The sequence below is a fragment of the Oreochromis aureus genome, linkage group 1 (assembly GCF_013358895.1).
Source record: "Oreochromis aureus strain Israel breed Guangdong linkage group 1, ZZ_aureus, whole genome shotgun sequence".
Lineage (NCBI taxonomy): Eukaryota > Metazoa > Chordata > Actinopteri > Cichliformes > Cichlidae > Oreochromis > Oreochromis aureus.
This window is the reverse complement of record NC_052942.1, coordinates 40,498,746-40,512,163: the sequence shown is the minus strand read 5'-3', so window position 1 is coordinate 40,512,163 and position 13,418 is coordinate 40,498,746. Positions and strand designations below refer to the sequence as shown.

The following is a 13,418-nucleotide window of genomic DNA, read 5'->3' as shown; positions in this document are numbered from 1 at the left end:
AGGCCACTGGAACTAGGCCTGATTGTCGCCAAGAGACTAATACTGAGGGAATGGAAGTCCCCCACCCCTCCTTCCTTTCAGTTGTGGGTAACAGACATGATGTCCATAATACAAATGGAAAGGTTCAGTAACTACTCAAAAGACTCTCTTCTGGATGTCTGGAACCCTTTTTTTGGAACATTTTGCAAAAGCCAGATTGGGCTAAACTAGATTCGTAAACTTTCATCAACTTCAGCAAGCAAAACTTTATTAACACATTCAGAAGCACAAACTTGATAAAAGCACAAATGTTAATAAATAAAGAAGCTTCAGGCCTCCATGACTCTGTTCTCTCTCTGTGTGCAGCTCCTCAGTGAAAAGATCAGCGGGGCGGAGGGGACGAAGCTGGAGGAAGACTTCTTAGAGATGGAGCGGGTGAGTCCAGCACACGCCGAGTCTGCTCACCGATTTCACTCATACGCTCGGGACAGAACTGGAAGGTCTCGTCATCTTCAGCTGATGAAACACTTTTGGGACGGTTCACTCGGGGCCGTCCGCTTTGTTTAGCTCGCTGTTAAAAAGTTTGTTAGCTTTAAGAATTGTAAGATTTCACAATAAACTGAACCGTTTGCCAAATTTAATCTTTCAGATGTCCTCCTGACATTTAACTGTAACCTTTTTTCAGAAAATCGAGGTGACCAACAAGTCGGTGCTTGACCTCCTGTCCAAAACAACAGAATACCTCCAGCCTAACCCAGGTGCGAAACACCTCCGTGTGCTCCATGTTTGCTGTTCTCTGAGCTTTCTGTGCTACAAACTCAAACCTGCGTGCATTTGATTCTTTTTCCTCGCCAGCGTCTCGAGCCAAACTGAACATGCTGAACACGATGTCCAAGATCCGAGGGCAGGTGAAGACCACCGGCTACCCCCAGACCGAAGGCCTGCTGGGCGACTGCATGCTGCGCTACGGCCAGGAACTGGGAGAGGACTCGTTGTTTGGTACCAGCTCTCAGATCCTTCAGGTCCTCTAACAGCTGCACAGAGGCCGTTACAGGCTGAGAGCTAGCGTCAGCTGTGCCAGCACAAACCCTGCACCGGCACCGAGGCATGAGCATCGTTATCTTTGGCCTTTGTGCAAATGCAGGAGTTTGGCCTTTCACTGCACAGAGAGTTACAGCTTTAGTCCTTTAATGCAACATTTAACATGGACACAGCTGCTTAGTACAAGACGCATGCAGAGCGTTCAGTGTTACAGTGATGCAGCAGTTTTCAAAGGTTGCTCCATAATAAAAACTGCACAGTGCACCAAAAGTTTAAAAGCATCACAGATCAATGTTGTGACTGCTGCTCTGCCTCCGTTCATGAACGCAGCTGCTCACGTGAGGTGTCAGAGTAACGGCCGGACCTCGCCGTTGCTGAACGTGCTGTCTGCTGCAGAACGCTGCATGTCAGACAAAAACCTGCAGGACTGTATACAGGAGACGGCTGTACCGTCCGGTTACAGTGCATAGTCATACAATGCAGAAGTGTCCTTTGTAATAATGGCCAGCAGGGGGTGTGGCCTCAGGTTAGAGGAGGAGGTATGATTGAAGCCTGATGTTCATTTTAAAATTCTGGCCGTCAGAGTCGGAAGGCAGCCGAGTCACCGGCCAATGAGTGTGCAGTGTCCCTCCTTTCAGCTCATCACTCGTTGTGAGGTCAGGATCCAAAGACCTACAGATTTCCTCCCCCGTCGTATCTCTGCGTTTGCCACCCCCGCCTCTGTGCTGCTGTTAGTAGGTTCTGTGTATCAGTGTTGAATGAAGAGTTTGTACCTTGTAGATGATCTTATTGAGATGACTGTGATAACAGCTCATTGGAGTCGGCGTCTCTTTCTGTCCTGCAGGATGCGCTCTGGTAGATGTGGGTGAGGCCATGAGGCAGATGGCAGACGTGAAAGACTCGCTGGACATCAACGTCAAACAAAACTTTATTGACCCCCTGCAGAATCTACAGGACAAGGACCTCAAAGAGATCACGGTAAATTAGATCTGCCCGACGCAGCAGAGACAAACAAGAGACTGCGAGGTTCTCTGAACGCTGACGCCGTTTGCAGCGCAGCAGAAACATGCGCTGAAAGTTCTGCAGCGAATTTACAAACGGTTTGAAATCTGTCTGTCGGGCCGCTGCATGCACAGATCATCCTACCTCCACTTTACTGCTTGAGATGCTGTGCAGCAAACCCGCAGCTTCTCCTCTCCATGTGCCGAGCTAATGCTAGCTGCTAACCCTCTGACCTGCACCTGGACTCTCAGGTGTGTGGGCGGCCCGATTGAGTCACATCAGATATTTGTTCGGGCCATTCTTCTCGCTGTTAGAGATGATCGTGAATTTTACTCCTACACTGGAGTTTTTAGACGACGTTATCTTCAGTACGCTCGCCTCGTGTTCTTATACGCTGATCGTGGCGTTTAGCCTCATGTGAGCTCCACCTGCACACACCTGATCACCTCGCCTCCACATGAGCCACGAATCAGTTCAGTAAATCTGTTCACGATGAATTTAAATGAAATGTTTTTGTAAAGAAACACACAGTGTGACGTGTGCGTGTGCTTCCTGTCGACGTGTTTCTGCCGCTGTTGTTCACAGCATCACCTGAAGAAGCTGGAGGGCCGCAGGTTAGACTTTGACTACAAGAAGAAGCGTCAGGGGAAGATCCCAGACGAGGAGATCCGGCAGGCGGTGGAGAAGTTCGATGAAAGCAAAGAGCTGGCCGAGAGGAGCATGTTCAACTTCCTGGAGAATGACGTAAGAGACGCGAAGACGTGGGTAACGGGGAGGGTTTCACACGTGAGACGTTATCGTTTCCTCGCGTCCTCTGACGTTGAGGGACGTCTGATCCGTGTCCCGTTTTCTTCCACCACTTCTCCTTCTGACAGCCAGCATTAACCTGACTGCTTTTAACGCGCGTGTGTGTGTGTGTTCGTGTGTGCGCGGCCACCAGGTGGAGCAGGTAAACCAGCTGTCGGCACTGATCAAGGCGGCGTTGGAGTACCACCAGCAGTCGTGTGAGATCCTGGAGGAGCTCAGTGGGAAACTGCAGAAGAGGTAAGAGAGCCGCTTCTCCTCCGCTGTGATCAGGGTTCATGTCTGCGTGGCGTTCGGGGCGCTCGCGGCGTTCTTCGGGAAGTCGTTTCACGGCTGTGCACAGCAGGTCTGTCAGCAGCACTTTTACAGCAGGAGCTCACTGAGTTCGTCTGTCACTGAAGGTGTTTTTCACACTTCAGGTTCTGTTTTTGATGAAAGCATCTGGACTCTGATTTGGCCGCCGCTCGCTGTCGCCGGATTGTGCAGACATCAGAGGTTTTATCCTCCTGAAATGTCAGAGCCTGTTACCTCCATGTTTCCATCAATAAAGGCTAAAAACACTTCTTTGGTCCTTGTTAAACACCCGCTCAGTGAGGTAGAAATAGCGAGTAAGAGTGCTGTGAGCCCGTTTCCCCGGAGCGTCCGGTCTGCCGCCGGAGAGGAAATGTCGGCTTTGATTCGAATCGCCTCCCTCTCTCTCGCCTCCTCCAGGATATCCTCGGCCAGCAGCCGGCCCAAGAGAGACTTCAAACCAAAGTCGATCAGGAGCAGCATCGAGGTGCTCGACAACAACCAGCACAACGGCCTGTCCTACAGCTCCTCGCTCAAGTCCACGGGTACGCCGTCCGTCTGTGTGTCTGTCTGTTTCCATCGTTGCTTTGAGTCCCACTGTTTTTCTTCTGCTGTTACAGATACGCAGATCAGCAACGCAGTCAACGGGAAAAGTAGGTATTCCTTTATGCAGCCCCCCCCAACACGCACGCACGCACGCACACACACACACACACACTTTTCTCATACCTCATCGTTAGTCATCATGTTCATCGTGTTTCCATTCTTACAAACTGACAGTGAACATGTCGCCTGTTTCCATCCTGACCGCCGCTCTGCTGAACACTGTGATGTTTTAGTCGTCGGCTGTAGTTTGAGTGACGCCTCTGAGGGTGTCGCGCTGATATTTCATAGACAGGTCAGAGTTCACAGGAAGTTTATCTCTTCATTTATGTTTAATTTAAAAAACTGAGCTCAAACTCTGACACAGTGACGAGCTTGAAACGACTAATAGATGAAGTGAAGACTGAGTGAAAGCTTTGAGTTTCCTGCACCTGCAGCTGTTGTTGATACGCTGCTGCCCTCTGCTGGTGGGAGTCTGACACTACAGCGGTGCTCTGATCCTCTCATTGTTTTTGTTGTTTTGTGCTCATCGCCATCTCCATCTGTCTCCACATGTCATCCAGCTGATCACATACCATCTGTGCCGCTGTCATGGCCCGACACCCCCGCTACCAACGGCAATGCTCACCGTGAGTAACGCACACCGACGCCATCACACATCTGCCCGCATCTGTGAGCGGCAGCCCCGGGATTTTGTTTTTCATATCCAGCAAAAATACGGTAAATTTTCAGCTGATCAAACATGAGATGTGGGTGAATTTGGAAGCATTAGGTTATTTTTCACCTCGTGATCTTCGTCTGTCGGTGTTGTCACTGAGCAAACGTCACCCACTGGATGTCTTCTTACCGTCCTTGTCTGGATGAATAACCCGCTCTTTAACCCTGTTTCAGACAAAGCTGGGATATGAAATTTTAAAATATGAAACTATTTGCAAATAATGAATTTTAAATCTTATTTTAAAGACAAAATTCCAAAAACAGCAGATCAGAGGCTGAAACTGAGAGATTTGATTGTTTCTGTTCATCCATTCAGGAATAAATCCTAAAAAAAATGGATCCTGTGAAACAGAGACGAGCCCCAGAATCAGCCCTCGACCCGTGCTGGAGAGCTACCCAGCAACCTCCCTCAGACCAGGTGTACACGGCCTGGAGCCAGGGCTGAGGGAGGGGCTGCCAGGTACTAGGAAGGAAGGAATTAGGGAGAAGGAGGGAAGGAATTAGGAAGAGTGAATAAAGGAGGGAATGAAATAGGAAGAATAGAGGAAGGAGGGAAGGAATTAGGAAGAATGAAAGAAGGAAAGAGGTGACAGAGAAGGAAAGAGCAGACTTGTGGTAAATCAGAGCGTTGTGCTTTCATATGGCCGCTGCGGCACGAGCGCGAGCCCCGTCCGTCCATCAGAGGTTTTTAAATAAAGTTTTTGGTGTTTGTCTGCAGAGCCGGAGGTTTTGGATCAGCCCTGCTGTCGCTCCCTCTACGACTTTGAGCCGGAGAACGAGGGCGAGCTGGGCTTCAAAGAAGGCGACATCATCATCCTCACCAACCAGATCGACGAGAACTGGTACGAGGGCATGATCAACGGCGAGTCCGGCTTCTTCCCCATCAACTACGTGGAGGTCATCGTCCCCCTGCCTCAGTGAAGAGCGCCGCCGCCGGGCCTCCGCAGACTCTCCTCGGCCTCGGCCCGACTCGGGCGTGAGCGTGCGGCGGATCGGCAGATTCTGTTTCGAACCACAGACGCGGATGTTTCGTCCCGGCCGACTTCAGATCAAACGTCTCCTTTACTTTTGTCGTCTGTTGATATTTAAGAACCTGAACGGAAACCCGAGCCTTTAACGGGACACTCGGCCTCAACCTGTCGCTCCGCCTGCCGTCCAGCACCGCCGCCTCTGCCGGGTATCCCGACGCCTCCGTCTGACCACTACAAACATTTCCTCACTTTATGGTCACGTTATTTCTGCTAAAAGTCACCTTTCAATGTTTCCTGGTTGTGTCAAAAATGATGTGTTGCAAATCAGAATCAGACAGGAAGTGAGCAGCTCCACATTCCCACAATCCATGGATGGAGGTGCTTTTATTTTGAAATGGAGCTCGGCAAGGTTCTGGTTTTTAATGTGAGAGAAGTGAGCAGATGGACTCTCGTCTGTGTGATGATCCAAATCCAGCCTTTGTTTGAAGCCTCGCGAGGCCCAAATCTCATTCCACTTCATTCTGACTTTGTTTCTTTATTTTTGTAGTTTCGGCGTCGTTTCTGTCCTTAGTTACAACTTTATGCTGAGACTGGGACGTGGACAGCAGGGGACGTTTTAATCATTAAAGAAACACGAGCAGTCGGGCGATCAGTCGTGTTTGCCAACGTTTTGGAGCCACGGCACATGTTTCACATTAGAAAAATCACACGGCACAAAAACCACAGCGATCATTTTTCCCCGCGCACCGCTCCGTTTGTCCCCACTATACCTCGCCTGGTGTGAATCCTCCTGCCGCCTGCTCGTCTCACTCTGCGTTCTGTGATCGGGTTTGGTGGCGGTCACGTGCCACGCTCTCAGATCTCAGCGGTTAGCACAGGTGTCACCCTAACGGGCAGAAATGGTGACCCAAGCTACAAAAATACCAAACTTAACCTTCTTTAAGTCAGAATATTTCAAATGTGAAGCTGAATGTTTGACCTGTGTTGGTTTTCTCCACTGGATTTTATTTTTCCCTCTCGGCTCCACGGCCTGTCTGTGTTTAAGCTCGTCTTCACGTTTGCCCGCCGGACGCGTGCACGGCGTCGCTCTGAATGTGTCTCTCTGTGTTTACATGCTCTGACTCTGACGGTTCGTTCTCAGGATCGTGGACGCCGCCTTGTCCGACAGTCTGAAGGTGATGTTTGAGCTGTCGTCTGCACTGAAGCTTTTTAGCGTCTGCCTTCCACGCCGCACCTTCCTCCTCCTCTTCAGCACTTTGAGTTTTTCTCACAGTCAGATAACCACAGATCTTTGTTCTGTACTGTGACGTAGACTGCAGCATGTGGCTGTTTCTCATCTTCCACCTGAAGTAGACAGTCTGTGAAACTGGTCGAGCTCCTGGTTTTAGTGGGATGAGTCTGAGGCTTTTAACCAGCCGCCGTCTGTTTAGAGTCACCACATAAGAAGGAAATCAACAAACGCCGTCCTCTCTTTGGCTTTTACTTGAGTTTCACACTTATTTTATCATATTTGTGTAAGAAAGCTCCTGTTTTTATTTCCCATCGCTGTAAATCAGCCCCAGCTCCGTGTGCACTGGTTTAAAGGACGTGTGATGATGATGATGATGATGATGACGTTGTCTGTGAGACTCTGTTAAGCTTGTGATGGACTGGCAGCCTGTCAGACACCCAGAGTTGGACACGTGATTTAGCCCAAGAACAGGAACGTTTACCTGATACAAAAACTTCCCATCATTAAAGTCCAACGACACGTGACTGACGTACTGAGAGAGAAACAAAAATGCCTTTTTTTAAACGACCACTCGGTGACATTTAGGGTTAGAAGTGTTCGTCAGCAGCGTGTGAGCTGTGCAGAAGTCACGTGACTCTGTTGAGTGCCACCTTATTTATGGGCTTATTTGTTGAGACGAGTCAGTTCATCAGAACATGAACTGAAGCTTACCTCTGAGTAGGCTGGAGTTAAATTTAAAGTCGGGTTTACCTTCAGGTTGGACGATTACGCTGATTTTATACGTATCAGACGCTCAGATCAGAGGTTTAATAAACAGTCACAGCAGAGCAGGTTTATTTCCACATCGAGTGATCTGGCTGTCGTCTGATGATCGCTTCAGTCTGTTTCTCCCTGAGGTAAAGTCAGCAGGCGACAAACTGTATGAGCTGTGATTTTAGGCTTTTAATTTGAAAGTTAAACAGGAACTGAACAGCGTCCCAGCCCAGTAAAACCGTGCTTATTCTTTATTCCAGCAGAGAGGAGGGTTTGACCCCACCTCAGAGTTCTTCCACCTGTTTTTGATTTTATTGTAGTTTTTTATTGTAGTCCAATCGCAGACTGAACGCACACGCTCGGCTGCTTCTTTAATCTGAACCTGAAGGATTTGGCTCAGCCGTGTGGACCAGCTCGACCAGCTGTGTTGGATTCTTACTGTTAGCTTTCTTAGATGTACGATGATTTTTTTTATTTACAGTTAATTATGAGTTTGGGGGAGGGGGGAGCTGTTACCTACAGAGAGGACGTCCTCCACAAACAACAGAGGAGTTGTGAAATGAGCGGACCCCCACCGTGTTCGACTGAGCTTTATTTTTGACCGCAAGCACTCTTTCCAGCTTCGGAGCCGTCGCCCGGAGCTCTGTCCACGGCTTCCTCCACTACACACTTCTCCCCACGCCTCCATCATTAGCTCCATCATAATCACCTGTCCCCTCTGACGTCCCGGCACCGCCCCTCCACTGCAGCAGGCCAGAGACCACACCCCTGCCACAGAGACCACACCCCTGCCACGGGAGGTTTTTTCTGTTTTGATAAATGCATTTATCATAAAAACACCGAGATGTTTGGTTTCGTTTACAGACTGAACGCACGATGGGCCTTCCTCACACTCCCACAGTGAGAATAACTGACTCTTTGATACACTAAAATAAACCGCTCTCTCCACCCGCGCCTCCGTTTGCCTTTGCAGTCTCAGTGTTCAGTCTGCAAACCTCTTCCCTGCACAGGAAACCGTCACAGTTTTGTGTTTTAGTTTTTCAGTAGCATAATTTATGCAAAAGTGTTTTATAGATGTTGTAAATGAATATATTCCAAAAATATATTGCGTAAATAAATGACGAGTAAATATCGAGGCAGCGTTCACGTTTTCTTTCTTTGTTCAGTCCGTTCTGTCTATACACACAAAATTATGTCAACATCAGGCATCAGGTTCAAACTTTACATCCATATATGACTCAATTAGAATATTTGAAACTGGAAATGAGTTCAAGTTCATCGTAGGCGAAAGAAAAAGATTACCAAAGCCGGGCAGCGAGGCTAATATTCCAGGAAAAAGGTCGAGATGTAAGTCGGACATTTACAGAAACAACACTTCTTTTTATTTCTTGGTATTCAGAGTCTGACCTGTTCACTTAGGATTAGTGTGTCTGTCATGCCAGCGTATGTTTAGCAGCTTAATGCATTTTATTTATTTATTTTCTGTATTTCATATTTATTTTTATCCATTTCTGTCTTTTGTGCAGGACTTTGGTCAGCATGACATATCTGATAAATGTGCACAGATTTCTAATCTAAACTGATAATTACAGGACAGTCTGAGCAGTGATGTACCACAATCTTTAAATGTATGAGGGATTGGTCCCGTCCCTCATCGCAGTGTAAGATGAGTCTCTGCTCCATACATGAGGAGGTGATCCAGGTGCTTTTTTAGTGATGCAGTCTTTGCAGAGCTCCATGGATCGGTATAAATAAAGACAGCGGTGTCTCCGGAGACTAAATCCAGACCTCGGCACTCCTGTGTTTGGACCCCCTGATCTCCCTCTTGCTCTTCAAAGGCTGCCTCTCTCCTTTATGGGAGTCCTCTCTCCTTAGGGCTTCCGGTCTTTTCTCTCGGACCTCCTCCGGCTCCCTCATCCTGCCACAGTTCACTGCACAGGTCCAGTCTGGCTGGTGACCCACCACCAGGTTCAGGGTGGGCAGCGAGGTGGTGCTGGTCACGTCCCTGAAGCCTAAAGAGGATGTGAAGGAGGGGCTGTCTGGAGGGAAGGTTTCGTATCCTTCCCAGGACACGTGCTCCCGCAGCCGCACTGCCCGGCGGATCTTCTTCCAGCCCAGGTGGTTGAGCTCCAGCAGGTTGAGCAGGATGCAGAAAACCCCGACACAAAACATGAAGAGCAGGAAGATGGTCTTCTCCGTGGGCCTGGAGACGTAGCAGTCCACCGGCTGGCTGCAGGGAGACGAAGTGCACAGGAAGTGGACGGGCACCTGGAAGCCAAACAGCTTCCACTGAGCCAGGACGAAGCCCACCTCCAGGACAGCCCGTAGGCACACGTGGAAGATGTAACATTTGGACAAAACCCCTCCAGAGCCCGCATGAGCCTCTGCGCCCCCCTCCCTGAAGGTGCAGGCTCGGGCCTGGCTCGAGTTTTTGGGGTCCAGCCTCTGGAGGTCCTTGGCGGCGATGCCCTCGAGCACGTTCGCCAGGCTGTGCCCCAGGTGTTTATGGGACTGTATGGAGCAGCTGTCTGAGTCGCAGCTCCGATCGTAGGCCTCTCGCCCGCCGTCTCGGCCTCCCTGCCCCGGCGCGTCGCCCGCCCCCTGCCCCAACCTCTGGGTGGCGTTGTGCTTGGACAGGTTGTGCCACGTGTAGATGATGAAGCAGAGCGATGGCGTGGACACACTGATGATGTGGAACACCCAGAAGCGAGGCTGGGAGATGGGCGCGAAGGCGTCGTAGCAGACGGTGGAGCAGCCCGGCTGCAACGTGTTGCACACAAACATCTCCTGCTCGTCGGTGTACACATCCTCGGTGGCCACGGCGACGATCAGGAGCCGGAAGATGACCATCACGGTGAGCCAGAGCCGGCCAATCATGGTGGAGTGCTGGTGCACGGCGTCCAGGAGGCGTTTGAGCAGAGTCCACTCCGTCATGCTGGCCCGCGGCTACCGGCGGCCTCGAGGAGGGACGAGCTGCCTGGAGTGGAGCAGTCTGCTCCAGAGTGGTCCACCTCCTGAGAGCTCCCCAACGCAGACTCGATGTGGGCTGCACGGGTTTGTTTATGACAGAGGAGCCAGGACGCTAAAATCAAGAAGCTCCGTCCTTCACTCTCTGAACCTGCAGCTGCTCTGAGCCTGAGCGCTCGCCGCCGCTGCCTTCCAGAGAGAGAGAGAGTCGCCCATCTTTGGGAGATAAGGATGTCCACTTGACACGAGTCACTTGGCACGCTCAGTCCTCTCTTGTCCTCAGGATCCATTTAAAACCCGAGAGACATCAGCCTTCCTCTGCTGGAGGAGCTGCTGATAGTGCGCTGATAGAGCATTCTTCACAGATTAGGCCTCTAAAAGCTGGCGGGCTCTTCCTTTAATGGAGAGGCCATTTTTTTGAAAGATGACCAGTGCAGAAGAACACGCGTGTGTCATGCATGACCGTCACACACACAAAGCCACAAAGACGTTTGTGTCTGGATGTACAGACGAGCTTCCGGACGGCCACAGCTCGGCTGTGGAGCTTTTCTGTCTCTCGGCCTGTTTTGACGGCTCCTCTCGAGCCACTCGCCAATCCTCTTATCTGTGTTTTAAAAAAAGCTCCTTGAAAGGTCTGCTAGCATCAAACCGTCACGTCCCTGAGATAAAACGCTCCCCGACCCCCTTTCTTTACTTCAAACTGTCCCAGGAGCCCCGTGCGAGTCCCTCCACAGAGCTCTGCACTTTCTATTTCTGACACGAGTCAGAAATGTTGACTCAGCCTCAGCGTAATTCAATTCAAATCTTCGTGAGAACACCTGAACCCCGCCTACACCTGACAGACATGACACACGTTTCTTATTCTGCATACAGCTCACTCAGCCAAGCTGCTTCTCTGCAGACGTGTGCAGGAGAAACAAAGTAAAAACAAAGCCAGAAGATTTTTAAATGTGATTTTTGGCCTCAAAGGTAAAGGTAGCTCCTCCCACAGGTTCGCCGAAGGCCAGGAAAGATGCCCAACGGATTTATTTTTTCAAATGCACAAAATATGCCAATGCATAGGGTTAGGGTTGTTCCACTTGATTGATCTATATTATCATTGTTTATTTATTTTACTTTATTTAGAATAGAATAGCTTTTTATTGTCACTGTTACAAGAACAGTGAAAGGCAGTTTGGCATCTCTCCGTGTGTGTGGAGTACACAATAGCGTAAGTATTTACACAATAACAGACAAATTTACATTTACACAAGAAAGATATGTACGAGTTATACATACACCTGCAAACATACACGCACATACATACATATATGTATACATACATATATGTATATATACATATTTGCATCCGTACATGCATACACACACATATTTCCACATACACACTTACATCTATATACATACACATACATGCATCTAACTAGCAGGTGCATTGAGAGGTGCAGTGTGATCAGTGATATTGCACATTGAGTGGGTGGGTGCTGTTGGAACTATACTAAATAGGGTTATAATAAATACAGTTTAAAGAGGTGGGGGTGTTGGTTGCATTGAAAGTTTAAAAAGTATTTAAAGTTATTACGAGTTGGACAAACAACTATACAGAAAAAGAAAGGGAGAAAGAAAACAGAGGGAAAGGGGGGACAGTGAAAGAAGACACTGAGAAAATCACCTGTCACCTGTTAAAAGAAGAAAAGAGCAAACAAACAACAAGAGAACAACACGATACAGAAACAACAACGAAGACGTTTGGTCACCCAGCAACCACGGTGCAGAAGCCACAGAGGGCCGCAGTGACGAGCCCGCAGGCCCCGCCAGTAGCCAGTCGCACCAGAGCGGACCGAGCCATGGTCCCAGAGGCCCGAGGGAACCCCACCCCCCATAAGGGGCCCGACACGGCCATGGGTGCCAGGCCCTGCCAACCAGCAGCCGGGAGTGAGACGGGCATGCGCCCGAGTGCCCAGCCCCAAACGCCGAGAACCACCAACTCACTGACGGCTGAGGGCATCAGCCACCGGCTGGTAGTGTGGTGGGTGGAGCTAGGCCTCCACACTTGGAGGGGCCTGAGATGTACCCAGAGAGGTACCCACAGGTTCAACTACAGGAGAGGTGTTAAACATCAGGCCCATGGGCCAGAATAAGCACCTCAGTAATTAAGTTACAGATTTCTGTATCTTATACATTTACTTCCTAAGTTCAAGCCCAAAGAGTCCTGCTGACAGATGTCTTTCTTTACAACAGCATCAGCAGCATCGCTGTATCGTGTAGATACAGTGAGACTGTCTCTTATATTCAGATATCTCAGACATCTGTATACTGACAGAAAGTTTCAGCGGTCCCACATCAGATCACAGCGATGGGGAATAAGTTTGATGCACACTTAGGTTTCTTCACTTGGTTTTCCCAAACATGGATAAATTCATAACAGCCGAGATGTGAAGCAAACAATCAGAGCAGCGATCTCACACCTGCTGATTTCACCAAAACGTTCATCTAAATCTGGAAAAGAACACTGCTGAAGTTTTTGGGGTTTTCACCCATCATAGACGTCTTTCAGTTTTAAAGTGTATCCTCTTCACATAGAATAATATAAACATATGTGCATCTGTCACTCACGGCTTTTCCTCTTTATTTTAGTGACCCAGTAGCAGCTCAGTCTTAATCTAGTCTTAAACCTCGTCTATGGCTTCAAATCCAAAGTGTGGATTAATCTGAATTTGGTGAACAACAGGAAATGTGGTTTGTGTGATGTGGAAAAAGAGGAAAACTGTCTTTCGATGAATTTACTTCATTTTTTCTTTCCTGTTTTTAAAGCTAGCAGCTGCTGGGTTGATTTTTATTATGAAATTAGTTTTGATTTGACTCATTTGTGCAAACACCGGTCGGACTGAAGGCGACCGCAGGGCTTTGAAGGTGGTATAAACATGCTGACAGGTTTTTCTTCACAAAACTTCCAAATGGTTCCATTTTATTGGCAATAAAAACAAAGTGAAAAAGTTCAAAGTTCATACAAGAACAAACTGTTATTGTCAAGTACAAATAATCATAAAGGGCCACAGATC

General features: G+C 48.9%; 2 protein-coding genes across 3 annotated transcripts in view; one reads left to right on the top strand and one right to left on the bottom strand.

Annotated features, from left to right (window-relative positions):
* Nucleotides 1-8,527, top strand: part of sh3gl3a (SH3-domain GRB2-like 3a) — a 31,025-nt gene extending 22,498 nt beyond the window's left edge. The window contains exons 2-11 of one of the 2 annotated variants that reach the window (XM_031738314.2): nucleotides 346-414; nucleotides 665-737; nucleotides 835-978; nucleotides 1,865-1,998; nucleotides 2,608-2,766; nucleotides 2,963-3,066; nucleotides 3,538-3,662; nucleotides 3,738-3,770; nucleotides 4,284-4,349; nucleotides 5,156-8,527. In XM_031738314.2, coding sequence (XP_031594174.1) covers nucleotides 346-414; nucleotides 665-737; nucleotides 835-978; nucleotides 1,865-1,998; nucleotides 2,608-2,766; nucleotides 2,963-3,066; nucleotides 3,538-3,662; nucleotides 3,738-3,770; nucleotides 4,284-4,349; nucleotides 5,156-5,358 — 1,110 coding nt within the window. In that variant the 3' untranslated portion in view covers nucleotides 5,359-8,527. The remainder of the gene's footprint in view (nucleotides 1-345; nucleotides 415-664; nucleotides 738-834; nucleotides 979-1,864; nucleotides 1,999-2,607; nucleotides 2,767-2,962; nucleotides 3,067-3,537; nucleotides 3,663-3,737; nucleotides 3,771-4,283; nucleotides 4,350-5,155) is intronic. The other variant, XM_039614095.1, reaches the window with a different exon arrangement.
* A 641-nt stretch (nucleotides 8,528-9,168) lies between these two features.
* Nucleotides 9,169-10,326, bottom strand: gjd6 (gap junction protein delta 6). Its single transcript, XM_031738328.1, has 2 exons — nucleotides 9,869-10,326; nucleotides 9,169-9,790 (listed from the first exon to the last, which is right to left on the bottom strand). Exons 1-2 carry the CDS (start codon nucleotides 10,324-10,326, stop codon nucleotides 9,169-9,171), a joined length of 1,080 nt encoding a protein of 359 aa, XP_031594188.1.
* Nucleotides 10,327-13,418: the final 3,092 nt, after the last annotated feature.

Coding starts and splice junctions, on each gene's coding strand:
- gjd6 (XM_031738328.1), bottom strand. CDS start 10,326: ATGACGGAGTGGACTCTGCTCAAACGCCTCCTGGACGCCGTGCACCAG. Junction 9,791..9,868: donor GGGCACAGCCTGGCGAACGT/GCTCGAGGGCAT, acceptor CTGCACCTTCAG/GGAGGGGGGCGCAGAGGCTC.